This window comes from Clarias gariepinus, chromosome 3, assembly GCF_024256425.1.
Source record: "Clarias gariepinus isolate MV-2021 ecotype Netherlands chromosome 3, CGAR_prim_01v2, whole genome shotgun sequence".
Taxonomy (NCBI): domain Eukaryota; kingdom Metazoa; phylum Chordata; class Actinopteri; order Siluriformes; family Clariidae; genus Clarias; species Clarias gariepinus.
This window is the reverse complement of record NC_071102.1, coordinates 23,938,862-23,957,416: the sequence shown is the minus strand read 5'-3', so window position 1 is coordinate 23,957,416 and position 18,555 is coordinate 23,938,862. Positions and strand designations below refer to the sequence as shown.

At 39.3% G+C, this 18,555-nt stretch overlaps 1 protein-coding gene across 8 annotated transcripts; it reads left to right on the top strand.

Annotated features, from left to right (window-relative positions):
- pum1 (pumilio RNA-binding family member 1) lies at positions 1-18,545 on the top strand. Of its 8 annotated transcripts, none has more exons than XM_053492093.1 (22): positions 1-114; positions 7,011-7,324; positions 7,449-7,517; positions 7,620-7,722; positions 7,813-8,000; positions 8,136-8,305; positions 8,429-8,672; positions 9,732-9,825; positions 9,982-10,083; positions 10,191-10,333; positions 11,516-11,654; positions 11,789-11,917; positions 12,106-12,396; positions 12,517-12,753; positions 14,338-14,605; positions 14,800-14,929; positions 15,880-16,014; positions 16,112-16,249; positions 16,423-16,548; positions 16,689-16,810; positions 17,229-17,421; positions 17,533-18,545. In XM_053492093.1, the coding sequence occupies exons 2-22, from the start codon at positions 7,022-7,024 to the stop codon at positions 17,662-17,664; spliced, it is 3,456 nt and encodes a 1,151-aa protein (XP_053348068.1). In that variant the 5' UTR covers positions 1-114; positions 7,011-7,021; the 3' UTR covers positions 17,665-18,545. The 8 variants fall into 8 exon arrangements, with proteins under 8 accessions (XP_053348068.1, XP_053348062.1, XP_053348066.1 ...); XM_053492087.1 differs by having other exon boundaries at positions 7,617-7,722; positions 8,405-8,672; positions 12,106-12,402; XM_053492091.1 differs by lacking the exon at positions 1-114 and adding an exon at positions 244-366 and having other exon boundaries at positions 12,106-12,402.
- Positions 18,546-18,555: the final 10 nt, after the last annotated feature.

The window sequence follows — 18,555 nt, the reverse complement described above, 5'->3', positions numbered from 1 at the left end:
CCATGATGCCTTGCGAGCGCCTGCTTAGAGCGAGCCGCCATGTTGTTGGTGTGAAAGCTAGGGAGCCGCAGCGAAACCGGGGCTGAAATCCGTCACCATCCGCATTCTCCACCTGTGAGTACAACAACGTGCTAGATTTCCAGACTCGCGTGCGTCCTGTGCACTCTTTCGCGCGGTTATTTCCGAGAAGCGACGTCGCGAAAACGGTCGATTCGGAGCGCGATATTTGGAGGTGTCGCCTCCCCCTCCTCCCTCCGGTTCTCTCCTGGTGTTGTGCCGCTCTTCCTGTCCAGACATCTCGGGCCTTTTGTTAGCAGCAGCGGGACGACCTGTAGCCTAGCACGTACACGTTAGCCGCCTGTCCAGGTATCCGCTTTAAAAAAAAATGGTATTTAATACTCAGCTTTGTGTGTGTGTTTTTGCGTCGTGGTTTTGTTCTTTTTTTTTTTTTTAGCGTGTTTGTAGAGGAAGGAGAGGAGGAGGAGGAGGGGGGCAGGCAGGCCGTGTATTATTAGAGACGGGTTCGCTAACAAAACGTCTCGGATCCGTGTTTTTAACATTTTGTATACATTATGAGGTACATTTGATACACGTAGAACGTGTACTTTCTTATAAACCGCGGTGTTTTATGGTTGCTATGCGCCGTGTAAGTGTTTTTTTTTCTTTCCTGGTTGCTAACGCTATCTTAGCGGCGAGTTTTGCTAGCTGCGACTTGACAAAGACTCGCGCGTGCGGCCGTGTTTGTTTGCACATTTACGCAAAACTAAAGATCTTAATTAGATTTTTTTTTTTTTTTGCGTAAAAAAAGTTCAACGGCATGTATAGATAATGATTAACCCCGTTGTGGTTTCAGTATCCACTTCCGGGAGGCGTGTGGGGGGGGGATCTCGGTGCGGTATTTTCCGGCTCTTTTCCTTTTCAGCCTGTTTTTTTTTTTTTTGTCCTTTCATGTCCACAAACTTGTGTATTGCTATTCCTCAAGCTTAAAAGTATTTGAACGTTTTTTCCCCAGCAAAACGTCAAAGGGTTTGTGTAAGTGGTTGGCGATATGGCAGAAATGTATCGCGATACTTATACTATACGCGATTTTCAACGTGCACATGATCTCGCGATAAGACGCACAGTCGGTACCTCGGCATAAAAATTGAATCCGTTCTAAGATTAGAATTCGTATTGCAAAATGCGCTTCCCCATAGGAAATACTGTAAACGCAGATAATCTGTTTCAGCCACCCAAAAATATTCGCAATGTTTCAAATTTCCAACACTATAATCATATTTTTGCATATAAAACCATTTAGGAAAAACATGTAAATGAGGAAGAATATTAAACTAATTGATATTAACCCTCAATTAACCAATTATTAATCCTTTTCCCACCTCTTTCCTGCTTTTTCAATGAAACTGAAAGCGGCTCCGGTTTTTTCTTGCTACCATTCTTGATATAACATCCTTGGGACCCATGGTGCTATGTCTTCACTTAATCCAAATCTTGCATAAAACATAAAGTAAACTTGCTTTGTTTTGCTTTCCATTGTTTGCTTGTGTGCCGAGGCAAGTTTCTTGCAACATTTCAGTACTTAAGGAGAAAAAAACCTGCAGCGGGGTGTTCATAAGCCGAGGTAGCACTGTACTTGTGAGAAGAAAAAAATTCAGTTACAGGATGGAAAATACACCCATTTCTTAATCTCATAGTTTCGTTATCTGAAAATGGGATCGATTATTTTAAAAAAGTGCACTCTATACCCAGTGCATGCTAAAATATTTGTACAAGGACAGTTAATGTAATGGCAAGAATGCCTGATGTGTGTTCTTTTGCACAGCATTGCATCAGGCTCCCTGTTCTGTTTTTGCACCATTTATAGTTTGCTAGCTTTTGTACATGAATTTACATAACTGTAATTTACAATAGTGATAATCTTTTTAGCACCAAGTTTTATAACAGTTAATGTCAATATGTTTACTACTAGCTTTTGCCTTTACACAATCCAAATTAATGGGCCTGGATTGTTAAAATTTACTTCCACGTCTAAGATGCATCACATGAGTTCAAACTGGGATGTTTTTTTGTTCTTTACTACTAAAATGTGCAGAGTGTCCCAGGCGTCTCCATATATAAGGGGTGGTTACAATACTCATTTTTGCAAATTATTATTTTAAGCATATACATCTATCTTAGATCCGAGTCCAATTTTTTTTTCTTGAGGCCATGTTGTACAAGGGAAAAAATGACAGACCATTTTAAAGGAGATCATTTAAAGTGCCCTAGATGTATTAACAACACAAGCTTACCATGAGTGTAAAAGGCAACTCGGTTAATGTTTAAAAATGAAATTGCAACTGTAAATTATACTTTTGGAATTATTTTGCTAAAAAGGATTTATTTCCTTTATAGACGGTGACTTTAGAGTACACTCTGTATTACCATGAGGCGCATGCTTACAGATGATATGGTTTCATTTTTATTTTTTGCTGCTGTGTGTGTGTGTGTGTGTGTGTGAGAGACGTATTCTTGAAGGTTGCTACCCCTTGTACTTCAGCTGTTAAGTTGCACACAGAACTATATCTTTTGAATTCTTGGCTTAGTTTTTGTCTAATAGACAACTGATCAGTTTTGCTGTCTCACAGATCATTTGGCGTGATCTGAATTTTTATTTATTTTCTTTAATGTGTGGACTCTATAATAAACACGTAATTGCGGTGAGTTCTCGGTAACATGTGACTCGTCACACTAGACCTTTACCCCTTTCTTTCCACTTGTGGCTATGCTGTGTGTTCAGGACGATGGGTTATGATGATGTGTAATGAAACTCAACAGTTGCATGCTCGATTTCCCCCTCAGACTCCATCACTTTTTAGGGGGAATTCCCATGAAATTCTGTACTATCCAACATTTATAATTATAACATGGCTCTAAAAAATTTTTTTACATTACAGGACATTGTTTGCATTTACATTTAATTCGTTTGTCATGCCCGTTTATCCAAAGCAGCTTACAAGTAAGGCAGATAAACTGCTTTTACCAGTTTGTCTTGCGTATAATGAAGTGTTTCCAGAATATGAGCAGGAGCAGTTTTTTTTCTTGTTGTCGTCTCTCGGTGTGAACAATACATGCAAAAGTGTTCACTTTGTACTGTCTTTGCTTTTGTTTCTGTTGAAATACCTTCTGGCGTAAAACATGGATACTGCCCAATAGCGTTACAGAAAGGTTTTGTTGTAAACTTGAAGGATCGAACCCTCCTCTGAGAAACCATTTCAAACTAGCTATACTAAGTCAAAGTTAACAATCCTGTTGTAAACAATGTGTTCTCTAAACCATCTAAGAGTTCTAGCTATACTAGGATTTGCAGTAATAATAATAATAAACATATTTTGTATTTAGTCACTTTAAAGCAGATAAAAACTTTGTGGTTTACTTGATTAAAGGCAATTTCAGTGGTGGGGGGCAAGTAAGGGAAAGGACACATTTTTTGAGGGTTATTATAACTTAACAGTAGTGTTGTACATTAGCATTGGTGGTAAAATTCAACATGGTATTATTAACTTTGTGCAGTGCCAGAGTGAGTCACATTGAAAAACATGTTTGGTCGTAAATTTTTTTTTTTTTTTTTTTAAATAAAGACATACTTAAAGCTCGCTCACTAATTAAAGCCAGCCACGTTATCCAGCAGAATCTCTCGGGTACTGGTTATCTTCTTTTCTTTGGAAATTTGATGTGCTTTTCCCGGATGACAGAAACCAGAAGACGAGAAATCAGACGAAAGAAAATCCAAGTTTATTTTTTTCCTGTTTCAAGGAAATGCCAGAATTGATATTGTTGAGAAACATGTGAACCCTGAGAGGAGGGAGTCCACCCTAAACACTCCTTGCCATAGCAATTAAGTGTGTCGAACAAAAGCAGAGCTGAAATTTGTCAGGTTGTTAAACTGGACTTTTGCATACTGGGTGGTGCAGTTGTTGGGGAAACTTGGTGATAGCTACCCAAATTGAAGATCTCCTATGTATTTTTATTCTTTTTATAATTAAAATAAACAAAAATAAAAAAATTAACGTGCTGATAACTTTATAGGTCTGTTTTTAAAAACCTGCTTACTAAGAGGGGCAGGAAAAGGCGTGTTTAAATGGCATTAAATGTATATGTTACAGATTTTTAGATTATATGTGGGGTGATGCCAGGTTGTTATGCTGAGACTATTTTGGGAAATAGATTAGTATTGTTTAACAAAAAAAAGTCTTCCACAGTTGCAGGTTTAAAACAGACACATCATGTTCCACCAGCTTCATTTTCTTTTTAATATTAAAAATAGAAGTATCGTGTTAGTTGTAATGACTACTAATTTTAGCAGAATACCTCACCTTTTCCTCTACAGATGGTGTGTTTATTATTAGAAAGTTGTTGCACAGAAAAGGGATGACATCTTGGATACTAAAGAAAATAAATAAAAATTTTAGGGGTGGTCAGAATTTCTTTTTATAGGATAAGTAGCCTTAAACTACCCCTCCCCCACCCCCTTGTCATTTTGATGTAACTTGTAAGCACGTATATTATTTATACATGTTCTTCTCAAAAGAATATATTTGTGGATGTTTGTACTCTAAGGCACTTTTTTTTAATGTTGAGCAAGGTCATCAAGTTTTCAGTTTAAAAGTTCAGAAGGTCAGTGTGTTTCAATGCACTCGTGTTAGTTATTTTGGCATTATATTCAGCTTTTAGTAAATTATGAATTGACAGACATTCCCAGAGTCGTTAAGAAATTGTTTTTTTTAATGCTGTTAAGCAAAACTGTTCAAACTGAACCTTTGTGTCTGGATCAAGCACATATACTTTCAAGAATATAATACCAGTCGTATATCAAATGACTGGTTATCGTAGGTTTAAAATATTTTCATATGACCTCTTTCTACTAACTTGATTTTATTCCATGTTCTCATTCGGTTGCCGCTGTAGTCAGCTTTTGTAATAAACAGGTCAAAATGAAAGCATTTTACTCCAGCAACACAGAGTCAAGAACACACATAACTTGTATTTATTTTTTTTTTGTAAGAAATGTATCAACCTGTCTTGTGGTAGATTTATTATCACTAAGTTCAAGGCGTGTTAGATTTGTTTCTTTTTCTGCCATAACAAAAATCCAGCGCTGTTGATAATCTACTTATAAACTTGGCTTTTTGCTCACGGTTTGTAGTATTTGACTGAATTAGTTGTTAATGTTAAAATAGGCAAAAATGTTTTGTCTAGGTTTTCCTATGCAAATTTTATATGGATGTACACTCAATAGGGGACAGAATTTGAGTAGGTTTGTCTCTATTAAGCTGTCACTTCTGACTAGACTGGGTGTTTTAGCAAAATAAAAAAAAAATATATATATATTTTTTAGAAAGATTGAATCTATTCAAAGTTTATAAAAAAAAATCAGTCTACCCATGTTAATTTGGGGGGGGGGGGGGTCCTTTTTGTAAAAGGACTATGGCATTAGATTTAAAAAGCCCAACTGTGTTAAAATAGCCACTGTTAATGATAATGTTATTTTCTTGTTCTCTGGGCAGTATTTTAATAAAACTGCAACTTCACCGTTGAATATGTTGTACAGATTGAGATAAAATGAAGTCCGCTCCCCCTGTCTTTAGAGGTTGGGGGTAAATCCTAATAGCAGTGGTAGAGTCAGATAGTAGGATATAGTAATAGTAGAGTCCAGTAGCTCAGGGTTGTATGGGCGAATATATTAGAACAGTTGGGAGGAGGGGACCTAGTCCAAGTATCTAGTGTCTGTTCATGCTATGAACTAATACCAGACCGGAAAATTCAGTCCACCAGTAAAGTTCTCCTCTTACTGTTATAACTGTAGCAAATGGCAAAACACAGTTCCTAATTTGTTCTCTGTTTATATAGTTGAGGCAAAAGCATGTCATAACCAAAACTGATTTACATCTGGGCTAAAAGGTACTCACGGTAGGGACTTTGTTGTTTAAATTTATAATTTTCCTTTCGTGCAGTTGTTTCATATTAATTGGACTTGCTGACTTTTAGATTGGTATCAGATTGTTTGCTTAAAAGTGTGCACTTAGTAGTTGATCAGTATAGTGGATTTGACCAACATTTAGTGGTAATCCATTAATTGGTCTGCCTTTCTGCTTGGCACATCATGCGAGTATGAGCAGCACTCTGTATTATTCCCTATTATCATAATTTCGCTAAAGTGCCTTTCGTGTTTACATTAATTATAAATCTGCTGAACATGCTTATTTCAAAGATGTCTACGATTATTATCTGGCATCAGCATTTGGGATTCTTCAGTAGGACGCACGCATATTTAAAATGTCATAGAATTTAGATGTCTTTAAGTATCCCTTCTGTCTTAACAGCTTTTGCTACAGTACATTTATCTATTACAAACTATTAGCCTAATACATTTTCTGTGGCACACATTTAGAATGTTGAAAATACACATGAAATACTTTTTTTTTTTTTTGTCTTGTATAGTATGTATTTCCCCCACTTGGTCAGTTTATTTACTTACTTACTTATTTAGTTATTTTTACTAATTTTAGTTATGGCCTGTAACACACATTTGGAATGTTGAGAAGGAAAAAAAAGGAAATGGAGGAAATAAAAATATATATTTTTAAAAATGACACTGTCCTGTTTAGCACATCTTTTTTTATTTTTAATTTTGGCTAGTTTTGGCATGTTAGATTGTGGAATTTAACATTTGGTCATCGCCTATTACTTGAGTTTGGTTTTTGGTTCATTTATGCTGACCTTTTTACACTTTTAACATGAACTTTGGCTGTGATTTTAAAGTTTGAGTTGTTTTAAAAACAAAATGTCTGACCTTTAGTTTCCTCTGTATTGAGTGAGTGATTTTGTTAATGTTCGGCGGAAGACTTGGACAGAACATTTGAATTGAACTTAGTACAACTTTGAGTTTAATTAAGTTTAGTTGGCTCTAGCATTTAGAACAGTCTTGAATTAATCTTTAACGTTCTATCCATTTCATTGCTTTTTTGCAGGCTCTGGTGGAATGAGCGTAGCGTGCGTGTTGAAGAGAAAAGCTGTGCTCTGGCAGGATTCGTTCAGCCCCCACCTCAGACTGCCTCCCCCTGACAGGCCATTACCCAATATGCCTGTGGTGCTGAGTCCCGCGGGCCATGCCCCTCAACCTGGCCCTGCCCCACAAGCTCCTCCCCCCACCCAGGGTGCAGGGCGCTCTCAAGACGATGCCATGGTAGATTATTTCTTTCAGCGGCAGCATGGTGATCAGCCTGGGTACAACAATGGCAAACACCGCTGGCCTACCGGTGATAACATCCATGCTGACAACCAGGTTAGTGTTACTGGACTGTACACGAACTGTGGATGGTTTGACAGGAACCGGATATCACTGCTATTCTTTTGTTTGTCTGTCATGTTCTGTGAACTTAGCACCTGTGTGTTTGTGTGTCTGTCAGGTGCGGTCAATGGATGAACTCAACCACGACTTTCAGGCACTCGCCCTAGAGGGAAGAGTCATGGGAGAGGTTAGAGTCCACATCCTTAATCATTATGTCAATAATCATCTTATTACCTACTTTCTTTCTGATATTTTTATTTATTTTTAAACATTGTCTCTCCTACAGCAGCTCCTTACAGGAAAGAAATTCTGGGAATCTGACGATTCAGGGAAAGATGGACCAAAAGGGATATTCCTAGACCAGTGGAGAGACAGTGCATGGGGAGCCTCTGGTAATTGTGTGTATTTATGGTTTAATAATGTTTTAAGTTTTTGTTAATATGTTTATGATGTTAATGTGTATGTGGTTGTATGATCCCTAGATCATTCAGTGTCTCAACCAATTATGGTGCAGCGTCGGCCAGGTCAGGGTTTTCACGGCGTCGGTGAGGCAGGGTCTGTGCTCTCTCCTCGCTCTGAGAGTGGTGGTCTAGGTGTCTCTATGGTGGAATATGTCCTGAGCTCATCCCCTGCTGAGAAACTTGACTCGTGTCTACGTAAAGGAGCCTTTGTAAGTGGTCCTTGTTCCACCCCCTGTGTTCGTGCTCACAGTTTTTAACAAGCTTAATTATATCCTTATTCGTAAAATCATGTTTGTTCAAAGTGTCTTCGACTTAAACTAACTAGAGTTGCATGCTTGTTTTAGGGGTCGAGAGATGCTGAAACTGATGATGCTGAAAAGAGAGCAGAGGCAAAACCAAAAACCACATTCGACCCAGAGAGAAAAGAATTAAAGGAATCTGAGCCTGATCCTATGGACAACCCTAACGGACTGCCTAGTCAGAACGGGCTTGATGTTGATGTGAAGGACTTCAGGTACACACATCCCCACCCCAACAAACAATGCTCACACATATATAGTATCGTTCATGCTGAATTCCTGTGTGCTTAAAGAGAACCGTTTTTTTAAAGCAGGCTTCTTATTACTCCATGTTTCAGCCGTACCCCTGGTAACTGTCCTCCTGCTGGACCCGAGGTGGAGTTGGGCGGACCTGAAATGACTGGAGGAACAGGACCAAAACCAGCTGAAGAGTTCCCTAATGTTGAGCCCCAAAACGTGACCCTTGACCCCATGGAATCTGTTTCCATGGAGACTTTACAGTTTGATTATACCGGCAGCCAGCTGCCTCTTGATTCAACAGCAGCTACTGTTGGCCTTTTTGATTACAACTCTCCTCAGCAGGTAAAAAGCTTTTTGTCTTCTCTTAAAATTCCAAGGTGCATGGATGCCTTCAAATAAAAATGTCTTCTTTTTGTCTTTTGCTTTAAGCTAATTTTTACTGTCCCTTTACTGTAGGCCTTCTAGCTACTAGTTTAAAAAAAAAAAGATTAAATTAAATTAAATTAAAAAGTAAAAGTAATATAGTTACTGTGGAACATGCTGTCTGGTTTTTTTTTTAAATTCTCATGCTTAAACACCATTTGCATCATTGGCAGTCCATGAAATAATCATTCAATGAGAGATGCTCCATTGTTGTCAGATCATGCCCATAAAGTCTGTTGTATTTGTGCCCTCAAAACTTGATGGCTCTCTTATGCCTTTTTATTTATTTCTTTATTTTTTACTTTGTGTTGAAGGCAGTGCTAAAGGTCAGTTAAAGCGTTGTGTCTGTAATTGTGAAAGAGGCACTTCATAAAAAAACAAAAACTTGTTGGCTAAAAAAAGCATTCAATCTGTAAAATCCCACATTTTAGTGTGGCTTTTAAGTCAAGTGAATTTTATTTGTATAGCACTTTATATAACAACAAAATGGTTGACTTAAGTGCTTTACAATGTTAATAAGAAAATTGGTGAAAATCATCGGGGGAAAAAACATTGATTAAAATAGCGTAAGGAATCAAAATGTCATACAAATTAGTGTGATAACTGAAAATAAAATGGAGGACAAAAATATTACTGTATAAAACATCACCTTAAAAGAACATTTTGATAAGAGCTTTTGGTAAGAACATGTTATAAAAAAGTAGACTCATTAATTCACAAGGCACTTAAGTTTTAAGGCACTTTGGTTAAGTATTTAAAACCTGTTTTATGGGGCCCTTCTTTTATCATGCTGTGAATTTTGTTTATACAGCCCTCACATTGTCAGTTATGTGGCAATTCTGTGTTTGTTTTTTCAGTTCATGCTTAAAAAAAAGAAAAGAATAAAGCTTTCCTGTTAGACTTCTGCCTTAGTTGATGAGGTGGTGCATGCAGAAAATTCTTTAAGTGTTAATTTATTTGTATTGATATGTATTTCAGCTGTTTCAGAGACCCAGTGCACTGGCCGTGCAGCAGCTCACAGCCGCGCAGCAACAGCAGTATGCCATTGCTGCAGCCCAACAGCCACACATCGGTGGGTGCGCATGTCTGTAACCTGATCAGTTATTAGAAACGATTAGTCATATTATGGAAGTGCATTGGCTGCTGGACAAATAAATGGACCCAAAAAAAAAGTTTGCTGCCATAATGTCTGCAAACTCCTTTGCTTCATGATGTTTGTGTGTTTCAGGATTGGCTCCTGCTGCATTTATGCCCAACCCTTACATCATTAGTGCGGCCCCACCTGGCACGGACCCCTACGCTGCCGGCCTTGCTGCTGCTGCCACACTTGGTAAGATCAGAGAAATGTACAGCTCATTCATTTTAATAACCAACAACAGCAATTTTTTTTTTTTTTTTTGGACATATCATTATAGTTATTTCTGTGTACTGCTATAGGTCCAGCTGTGATGCCCCCTCAGTATTATGGAGTTACTCCATGGGGCGTGTATCCAGCCAACCTGTTCCAACAACAGGCTCCTGCCCCCTCCAACTCAGCCAATCAGCAGCAATCGGCACAGAGTCAGCAGAACCAACAGCAGGTGTGGATTTCAGTTTCAGTCTCCTTTTTTTTTTTTTTTTTTTTTTTATCCCATGTCTGCAGAAGTTTGCAGAAGTCATACTTATTATTTTTTTTGTTATATTTGTGTTTGCCTGTGATATTCTCTAATGAAGACTAAAAGATCTGTTTCCCAAAACGTAAATAAATTACCTATGTAGACCACGGCCACCTTGACGAAGATGGAGTTAATAAATAAAGCCCGTTGCAGAGTTACCACATGAGACGCCAGCTGTGTCCAAGACTCCGAGTGTAGCTTTTCTTTGTTGGGGTCTCACGGGATCCTAATCCCAGTGCACGCCTCCACTTCAGTGGTTCAGGCAGAATTTTTTTCCCCTCTCCTACAGGTTTTTTTTTTTCCCCTGTAGGATAAACCAACGAAAAATTTCAGATTTTTTTTTAAAAGTAAGAAATGCAGTTTTACATAAATAGTATAATAACATTATGTAATGTGAGTTGTATGGTAATGTTCTTTACAATGGGATTAACCTAATTAAATTAAGCGCAAGGTAGCCAGCTAATCCTAATTTAAAACTGTAGGCCTTGTTGAAGGTAAATGCATTCTCTTTGTTAGTGTGCTGCTTATTTTTGTGTCCTTTCGTGGGTCTCATGGTGTATTCTTAAAAGCAAAGATAGGCGAAGTGGAAAGGCTTCTGTTATTGATGCCTGTACCTTGGCATCACTAGAAATCTGGCATAGTCCTTTTTGTAGTACTACTTTTTCACGCTGATGCCATGGGAGTCGGCCTGATTTTAGCAGCAGTGGTTCTCAACCCTGATCCCGCAATACCACCTACCCTGCACATGTTGGTGTTTTCTCAGCTTCCAGCACACCTGATTTAAGTAATCAGCAAATTACCAGCCTTTTCTGAATGGAAGTGGGAGTCGTGCAGGACGAAAAAACACTCAAATTGCAGGGCACATGGTCCTCCAGGATCGAGACCCATTGCTTTAAATCCTTGTTTGTGATTTTTAAGTCGGTTTTTAAGGAACCCCCACAACGATCTTAACTCTGTAATCATCCCATAATTGATCCTGTGTGTATTTACAAGTCGGACAAAGTGTGCAAAACCGTTTTTCAATTAAGCGATACTAATTGACGGCTCAACTATGTTTTATGTTGGCATGTTTTTCCTGTTATTTTAAACTCTGCATGTGGTCTTTAGGTAATGCAGACTCGAGGCAACCAACGTCCCCTGACCCCGAGCCAGGGTCAGCAGGGCCAGCAGACGGACCAGCTTGTAGCAGCTGCAGCAGTGAACTCTGCTTTGGCATTTGGACAAGGTTTGGCAGCTGGTGTTCCTGGTAAGTGTTTTTTTTTTTTTTTTTTTTTTTTTTTTTTTAAAGATACTGACGCATATTGACTTTGACATTTATTTAAATATACATCAGTCATAAATGTCAAGGAATTTGACATTGCATCCATTCTTGTGTGCCAGGCTACCCAGTGCTTGCTCCCGCTGCATATTATGATCAGACTGGAGCTCTGGTGGTGAACACAGGAGCTCGCAGCGGCCCAGTCCGACTCATGGCTCCTGCTTCTGTCATAATCAGCCCCACTGCTGCCGGTATGCATTTTAGCATTTAGTTTCTTCAGCCATCCGTCTGTTGCATTACTATGCATTACAGCGTCGCTTGAAATATGATAAGCCCCTTCGATTTCATTTTGATTTGTGCAATCTCTCTCTCGCGCGCTTGCTGTCTCTCCTTTCTGATCTTTTGGACCTTTTTTTTCTTCTTTTTCTCCTCCTTACAGTGGCTGCAGCTGCTGCCTCTGCCAGTGGAGCTAATGCAGGCCTTGGGGGTGCTGCCAACGGGGCGTTTCGTGCACTGAGTTCCCAGCAGGGTCCAGGTCAGCAGGGAGCCGGGGCTCTTGGTGGAAGCTCCTTCTATGGGAGCGGCTCTCCAAGCTCCTCCTCGCAGAGCTCATCCCTGTTCTCTCAGGGTTCTGCCCAACCAGGAAGCTCCTCTCTTGGATTCAATGCTAACCCATCATCATCCCTTGGAGCGACACTGGGGGCAACACTTGGAGGTTTTGGAACAGCAGGTTCGTGTATGTGAATGCAGGAGACTTCTTTTGCACACTTGAGTCATAAAATACATTTTAGTACAAAGATTTATCAATTTTATGTTCATAAAAAACCCTAATATGCTTGTCTGTTCACAGTTGCGAACTCTAGCTCCAGTGGCTCTCGCCGGGACTCCCTGACTGGAAGTTCTGATCTGTACAAGCGCACCCCCAGCAGCCTCACTCCAATTGGCCATGGAGGGTTCTACAACGGACTTGGTTTCAGCTCCTCCCCTGGCCCTGTTGGCATGCCACTTCCCACTCAGGCGCCATCACATTCTCTAACTCCTCCACCTTCCCTTTCAACCCATGGATCCTCCAGCAGTCTCAATCTTGGTGTGTACCACAAAATGTATATACAGTGGAGATTAAAAGTAGGCTATTGTATATTTTTTCGGTACAATTGACCCCCGAAATTTGCATGAGTCATGTTCCTAGAGTACCTGCAAATTTTGGATTTTATCCTAACTATGCCTCTAGATATGCTCCCAAAACACTTTAATTTCGGTAAAGACTGTACTGCTGTCTCTCGCAGTGTCCCAATGTTACCCCTTTATATACTGTCATTCATGAAAACGTGTTTTCTTTGGTCCGCGTTGTCGTTTTCTTTTGTATAAGTACTGTAGAGCAAATAAAGTAATAATTCATCCTCCCAAGCCGTGTTTTCCAAGTTTGCACAGTTGCTTTATTGTCTCTACAGTACTAAAAATATGTATACAAGATTATATTTTATATGGAAATGTAGCTTAATTTACATAAATATTTGTGTTAGAAAATTTTATTCTTAATAGTTAACTGTTAAAACACATGACAAATTATATACTGCCATTAGGGCTGGACGACAATTCAATATCAATATATATCGCGATAGAATTTTTTTCAATAACGGTGACATGATTTTTAAACACATTTTCGATATACATTTGAATATATAGCCAATGGTTTTTCTCTCCCTTGTGCTGCGGAATTGTAGATAATCGTCTCCCCTGCTGGGTCTTAGTGCTCGTCTCTCACTGGTATAATCAACATCCGTGCACGCGTGTACTGTTTACAATAACACTGTGACCATGTGTGTGTAAAACACATTTAATTTTGTGTTTGTTAGAGTGTTTGTACAGCGCGCGTATAAAGCAAAAGCAAGTCTCATAGAGGGTAAAGATCCATTTTTTTTTTTCTCCTCTCGTGTTTTGCGACAGAGCTGAGTGTGTGTGTGTCTGTGTGCAAAGCTGAAAGGAGTTGGGGGTGGGTGGGGGCTGCGTGTGTAATAATTAAAACTCTCAGACTCGGCTTATTAGCAGAAGTGCACGTGCACACACTCGCCTTTACCCGAAAGTAGTTGTGGGTGGGTGGGGGCTGTAAAGGCGAGTGTGTGCGCGCGCGCGCGCGCTTTTGCTAATTCTGCTAATGAGCTGAGTCTGAGAGTTTTAATTATTTGATAGTTTATTTCACATTTCTTGTTTGAAAAGGCTAAATACAAATAAAAAGTTAACTGATATATATATCCAGACAACCTGCTATCTTAGGATTTCAGTTACCTTAGAGCAGCTTTCCATTTGCAACATCAAGTGGAATTCGGAATATTTTTATTACGGAAATGCTGCCGCTTGATAGGGTTTGCCAAATAATTAGGAAAATCCACCAGATTAACTCCAATAACTGGGAGTTATCTCAAAGTGTTCTTTGTTCTAAGTTTTTATTTATTTATTACTGTGCTCCAGAATACGTTTAGCTTCTGGAATATGCACAAAAAAACCTGCTATGCTGCTCCTGCTAGGATAACTTTAAACGGGGCTAAGCAGTGACTTTGAAATGTAAGAAATTTTACTTCACTTAGTATATGTGTGGAATGTTTAAAAATATTTCCGCTAGGTTTTTTTTTTTTTCCTTCAAGTCTTAATCTTTTTCAATCTGTTCTTACAGGAGGACTGACCAATGGCAGTGGACGCTTCATTTCCGCCGCCCCTGGAGCTGAGGCAAAGTACCGAAATGCCACTACTGGCTCTTCGCTCTTTAGTCCCAGCAGCCAGCTCTTCCCATCGTCACGCCTCCGTTACAGCATGTCTGATGTGATGCCATCTGGGCGCAGCCGCCTGCTCGAGGACTTCCGTAACAACCGTTACCCAAACCTCCAACTGCGTGAGATTGCAGGCCATGTGATGGAGTTCTCTCAGGACCAGCATGGCTCCAGGTGCGCAGTTTCGTCTCCTTTTTTTTTATTGATTAAACTTGTTTACTTTCTTTTACTAGGGTGCTTTGCCTTTGTGTTGTGATAGAATGACATCAGATCTGTTTAGAAGCAGATCTAAGTGTGCTTGAGGAGTGATGGCTGTCTGTACAAATGACGCTGCTGTATTTCTGACGGTACTGCTTGTGTCCGTTCAGGTTCATTCAGCTGAAATTGGAAAGAGCAAGTTCTGCAGAGCGTCAGCTGGTCTTCAGCGAGATTCTGCAGGCTGCCTACCAACTCATGGTTGATGTTTTCGGAAATTATGTCATTCAGAAGTTCTTTGAGGTAAGTCAGTTTCCTTTTGTTCTGAGGCTTCAACGTGTCTTTTGTGTTTTGGGGTCTATAATCACAGCCTTAAATTTAATTGCATGTCTCTTGCATACGTGACAGTTTTGGTTTAGCAGTCTGCTAAACATTTGTTTTGAATTTCAGTTACCTGATTTATAATGGTGTTGCTACAAGAATATCGATACACATTGCTTTGCATTCTTTTGTAATGTTTCACTAAGTGTTGAGGTGGCTTGTTCACTTGGCTTAGTTTTTCACCTGTCGCACACGTCAGTTAGTAGTAAAATGTTTTTTTCTGAATATGAAGAACAAATCAGTTCAATAGTGCTTCAGCACCGTCTTCAAGTTTGACAAATTTATTTCACGGTTGTCTTGACTGTAGACTACAACGTTGCTTCAGACATGCAAGTTAGGCGATAAGTATGGGGAAAACAAATCAAATAATTTTTTTAATAAAGTTCAGTCAATGTTTTAAAGTGCATGACTAACTAGAACAAGCTTTGAAAAGAAAATCGACGACCTGTCTGGCCTTCGTCTATGCTCCCTATAATCATGGTTTTAATTTTCATGTGTTCAATATTGTATGAGGATAAAAGCTTAAGATGTTTATTTTTAATTGTTAAATAAAAATAAATTAGCAGTGTAACGTTCAATGGGACTTGTGTTTAGGAATCATATAATATACTTAATTGCCTTTTTTTCTTTCTTTTTTTTTACACTACATATGGCATTAATGAAGGAGATTTGCACCATTTCTAAAATCATGAACGAGAATTTTACCATTTCATAAAATTTATTTTATTTATTTAATTTTTTAAAAAGCATGACAGTAGGTTTTAAAGAGTGTTGCTAATAAGACCATACAGCTACTGGATGTTATGTTGGATCATTTAAGAACTAATTGTAACTTTACTAAGTACAAATGACATTTTTGTGCGTTCGTATAGTTTGGCAGTCTGGATCAGAAGTTGGCTCTCGCCGAGAGGATCCGTGGCCACGTGCTGTCTCTGGCTCTGCAGATGTATGGCTGCAGGGTGATCCAGAAAGCGCTGGAGTTCATCCCCTCCGACCAGCAAGTCATCGTAAGTGCAACTCCACCACCGTTTTTCCTTCTGTCTCAGAAGGTTTAAAACATACGGTTCTAAGAGTGACGCTTGTGTCGATGTGTGTGCGCCGCAGAGCGATATGGTACGGGAGCTGGACGGCCACGTGCTGAAGTGTGTGAAGGATCAGAACGGAAACCATGTAGTACAAAAGTGCATCGAGTGTGTGCAGCCCCATGCTCTCCAGTTTATCATTGATGCTTTCAAGGGACAGGTGGGTCACCATAGCAACTGGCCGCAGACTATGGTTAAATGTCAGGTTTACATAAAGCCCCCAGAGAAGAGTGTGTGTGTAAATGGATTTTGCTTTGATGTTGTAACAGTGATTGAAGTGGCTCTCAAAGATGAAAGGCGTTCGTGTGTATTTACTGTGCATGTGTTGTGCAGGTGTTTGCTCTGTCCACACACCCCTACGGCTGCAGAGTGATCCAGCGTATTCTGGAGCACTGTCTTCCCGAGCAGACACTGCCAATTCTGGAAGAGCTACACCAACACACTGAGCAACTGGTTCAAGTACGTTGAATGTTTTTTATTTTTTGCTTTGTCACTGATGCCCTACAGTGTAATAATGCTGTATATCTTGTTTCCCCCCCTCCCCAAAAATACATCATTTGAGTAATACATTTTTTTTTGCTTGTATCTTGTTTGTGTAGGATCAGTATGGCAACTATGTAATTCAGCATGTGCTGGAACATGGTCGTGCAGAAGATAAGAGCAAGATCGTTGCAGAGATCAGAGGAAATGTTTTGGGACTCAGCCAGCACAAATTTGCCAGGTAATTAGCAAACACCAGGACATGCAGCAAGATTTTTTTTTTTTTTTTATTTATTTACCCCCCTGGTAAGCAGACAGTAACAAAAATAAAACGGCTAGTGTGATCTTGGAAATGAGGTCAGCAGGGTTAATAGATATTAGCTTAGCTTATTTCAGCAGTATGCAGGAACATCTTGGCTGTGTATTAATAAAAAAAAATATATTTGTAACGCTACCCTGCTAAAGTGGGTGTGGTGTGTGTGTTTTTTTTTTTTTTTTTTTAAACCCTTGTAAGTCTTTGTTTCCAAACAATATGGTGGATTGTTATTGACTGAATTCCCTACACTGTGTGATATCATTAACGTTAAGAATATCGACATCATGTTGTTGTGGTTACAAGACAGCATGTCATTAATTAAGGTTGCCCCCTTTTTCTTCAGTAATGTGGTGGAGAAGTGTGTGACACACTCGCTGCGTGCGGAACGGGCCATGCTGATCGATGAAGTGTGCAGTATGGCGGACGGGCCCCACAGTGCCTTATACACCATGATGAAGGACCAGTACGCCAACTACGTCGTGCAAAAAATGATCGACGTCGCTGAGCCGACACAGCGCAAGATAGTCATGCACAAGGTGAGGGATTTAAACCTGAAAAATCCATATGCATTCATTTTCTTCATCCTGTATTTACCAGATTAACTGTGCTTTATAGTGTGGATAATTGGTTTTTTTTTTTTGTTAAAGATCCGGCCTCATATTGGAACCCTGCGGAAGTACACTTATGGAAAGCACATTCTGGCCAAGCTGGAGAAGTATTACATGAAGAACGGAGTAGATCTTGGCCCACTTTGTGCTCCACCCAACGGCATCATGTAAATTCTTCCTATTGATGCATTGAGGAGAGCTCATCCACACCCAGCCTAGAGCTGTTGGTCTGGGATCATTTGTAAATCCTCCTCTAGTTTTTGCTGAATGCTCTTCTCTCCTTCTCCCTCCTTCTCCAGGTCCTTGTGAGCTTGTTCTTGTTATCTCTACTCATCTAGTCCCTTTCCCACTACTACTAAAAAGAAAAAAAAAAACTTTGTTCCTCCTCTTCTGTTTCTGTATGTACGAGATGACAAAATTTGATTTGATCCCAGTTTGAATCATGGAGGCTTCTGCATTTAAACTTTATTGCTACTACACACATTTCTAACACACCTTCATAACATGAACACCTTACATGCTAACACACACACTCTATTGCTAACATGGTGCAGACATTTAGCATGGGAGACGTTTTTGGTCTTGCTTCTATAAATATTTAGTGCATACTTGGTGTAGAACTTTGCATATATATAAATATATATATAAAACTTTGTAGTTTTTTCTGGTTTTTGATGTCCAATCTGTACCTATAATTACCCTAGTAGTGAATACATACTTCTAATTGTATAATTGTACATTTGTAAACCTTGGCTATTGTAAATGTGGACTCGCTTCTACAGCCCTTTTTGGTATGAGAACGAAAAAAAAACAAAATGGGGGAAAAAAAAGAATCTTGTGCATTTCAGTGTAAATTCTCACCTTTTTGGTTGTTGTTTGAGTTATGAGTTGTTGTATATTGTAAATTGTAATATCAGATTTTTGTTGGTTTTGAAGCCCTTTGGATTAAAATGGCGTAGATGTACAAAGAAGACAAACATGGGCACTCTGCTTTTAGCCATTCACCAGCCATTTTTTCACATTTGCTCATCCCCTTTTTTTTAAAGATCTTTTATAGTCCCT